The following is a 1,083-nucleotide window of genomic DNA, read 5'->3' as shown; positions in this document are numbered from 1 at the left end:
GTTAAAGAGGAAGATATGAGAGATGTTGAGGAAAAGGTATTACGTAGTTTGGGGTGGAGTCATTTAGTTAATTTAGACTTCACCAAAATTCAGCCGACAGAAACTGGAAGAGTCGAGGTTTGTTCTCATTAACTATTTTTGTTTGTGTGATTAATATGTAGATATAATAAATGAAGCTTTTATTTGGCAGATGGTTTATGAATTTGGGATATTCAGCACATGGTATGTGGGGAAAGAGATGCCAAATTGTGTAGGTGATAGAAGGTGGAAGGGGTCATCAATATCATTTACCATCCCATCATCTCCTTGCAACCTTAGAGGCTTGAATTTCTTCTGCGTGTTTACAAGTGGAGAGTTCATAACAAATGACGGAGAGTTCTTAGCTTATATTCCACATATAAGGATTAGTAATATAACAAAGATGTGCACCTGGATCTATGATGTTCCAGGGTTTTTTGAAGGAAGTAGAGAGGGTATAACATTTTCTAGCCATTGGATGTTTGGGAAGAATGAGATGGAAGATGGTGACCAAATTGCTATTTCCATAATTTTGGGGCCTCCTTATCCTAGTATAAGGAATACAATGGAAAGTGGGGTGAGTCTTGTGTATGATGAAGATGGAGATGAAGAAGATGTGTTGGGTTATTACAAGTCATGGAATCATATAATTGGTGGGGATCTCTCTCCTTTTCAAACTACTACTCCTGGAGAATATTGCCTACAATCATACCGCTTTATTGGTGTACAAACTTCATGGCCTGATTATAGTTATGTAGGTATGTGGTATATTTATTTAATATTGTTTGTCATGATATGATATATAATATAGGTAGTAGGTAGTGGAGATCTACGCCTACAATCCAAAGTGGAATAACTAGTTCTTAATTAAAACAGCAATTACTTTTCACATCAACAGCTAAGCTATGAGCTATATTAATTACTAAGTGCGTGTAAATATCTTAATGATAACCCTTGCAACATTAATTACTTCTTATTATCTATTTTTATTTTTCAGAACCGCATCCTCGGTTTAGAGCTTTTAGCCAACCAAGTGAACCAACTACCTAGACTATATACATAAGG

The 1,083-nt window shown here is 35.6% G+C and overlaps 1 protein-coding gene across 1 annotated transcript in view; it reads left to right on the top strand.

Moving 5' to 3' along the window:
* Window positions 1-840, top strand: part of LOC112504152 (TMV resistance protein N-like) — a 13,148-nt gene extending 12,308 nt beyond the window's left edge. Inside the window, exons 6-7 of the mRNA XM_025108102.1 lie at window positions 191-776; window positions 830-840. Coding sequence (XP_024963870.1) covers window positions 191-776; window positions 830-840 — 597 coding nt within the window. The remainder of the gene's footprint in view (window positions 1-190; window positions 777-829) is intronic.
* Window positions 841-1,083: the final 243 nt, after the last annotated feature.

Source organism: Cynara cardunculus, unplaced genomic scaffold (assembly GCF_001531365.2).
Source record: "Cynara cardunculus var. scolymus isolate 2C unplaced genomic scaffold, CcrdV1 Un_Scaffold_4779, whole genome shotgun sequence".
NCBI classification, from domain to species: domain Eukaryota; kingdom Viridiplantae; phylum Streptophyta; class Magnoliopsida; order Asterales; family Asteraceae; genus Cynara; species Cynara cardunculus.
This window is presented reverse-complemented; position numbering and strand designations above follow the sequence as displayed.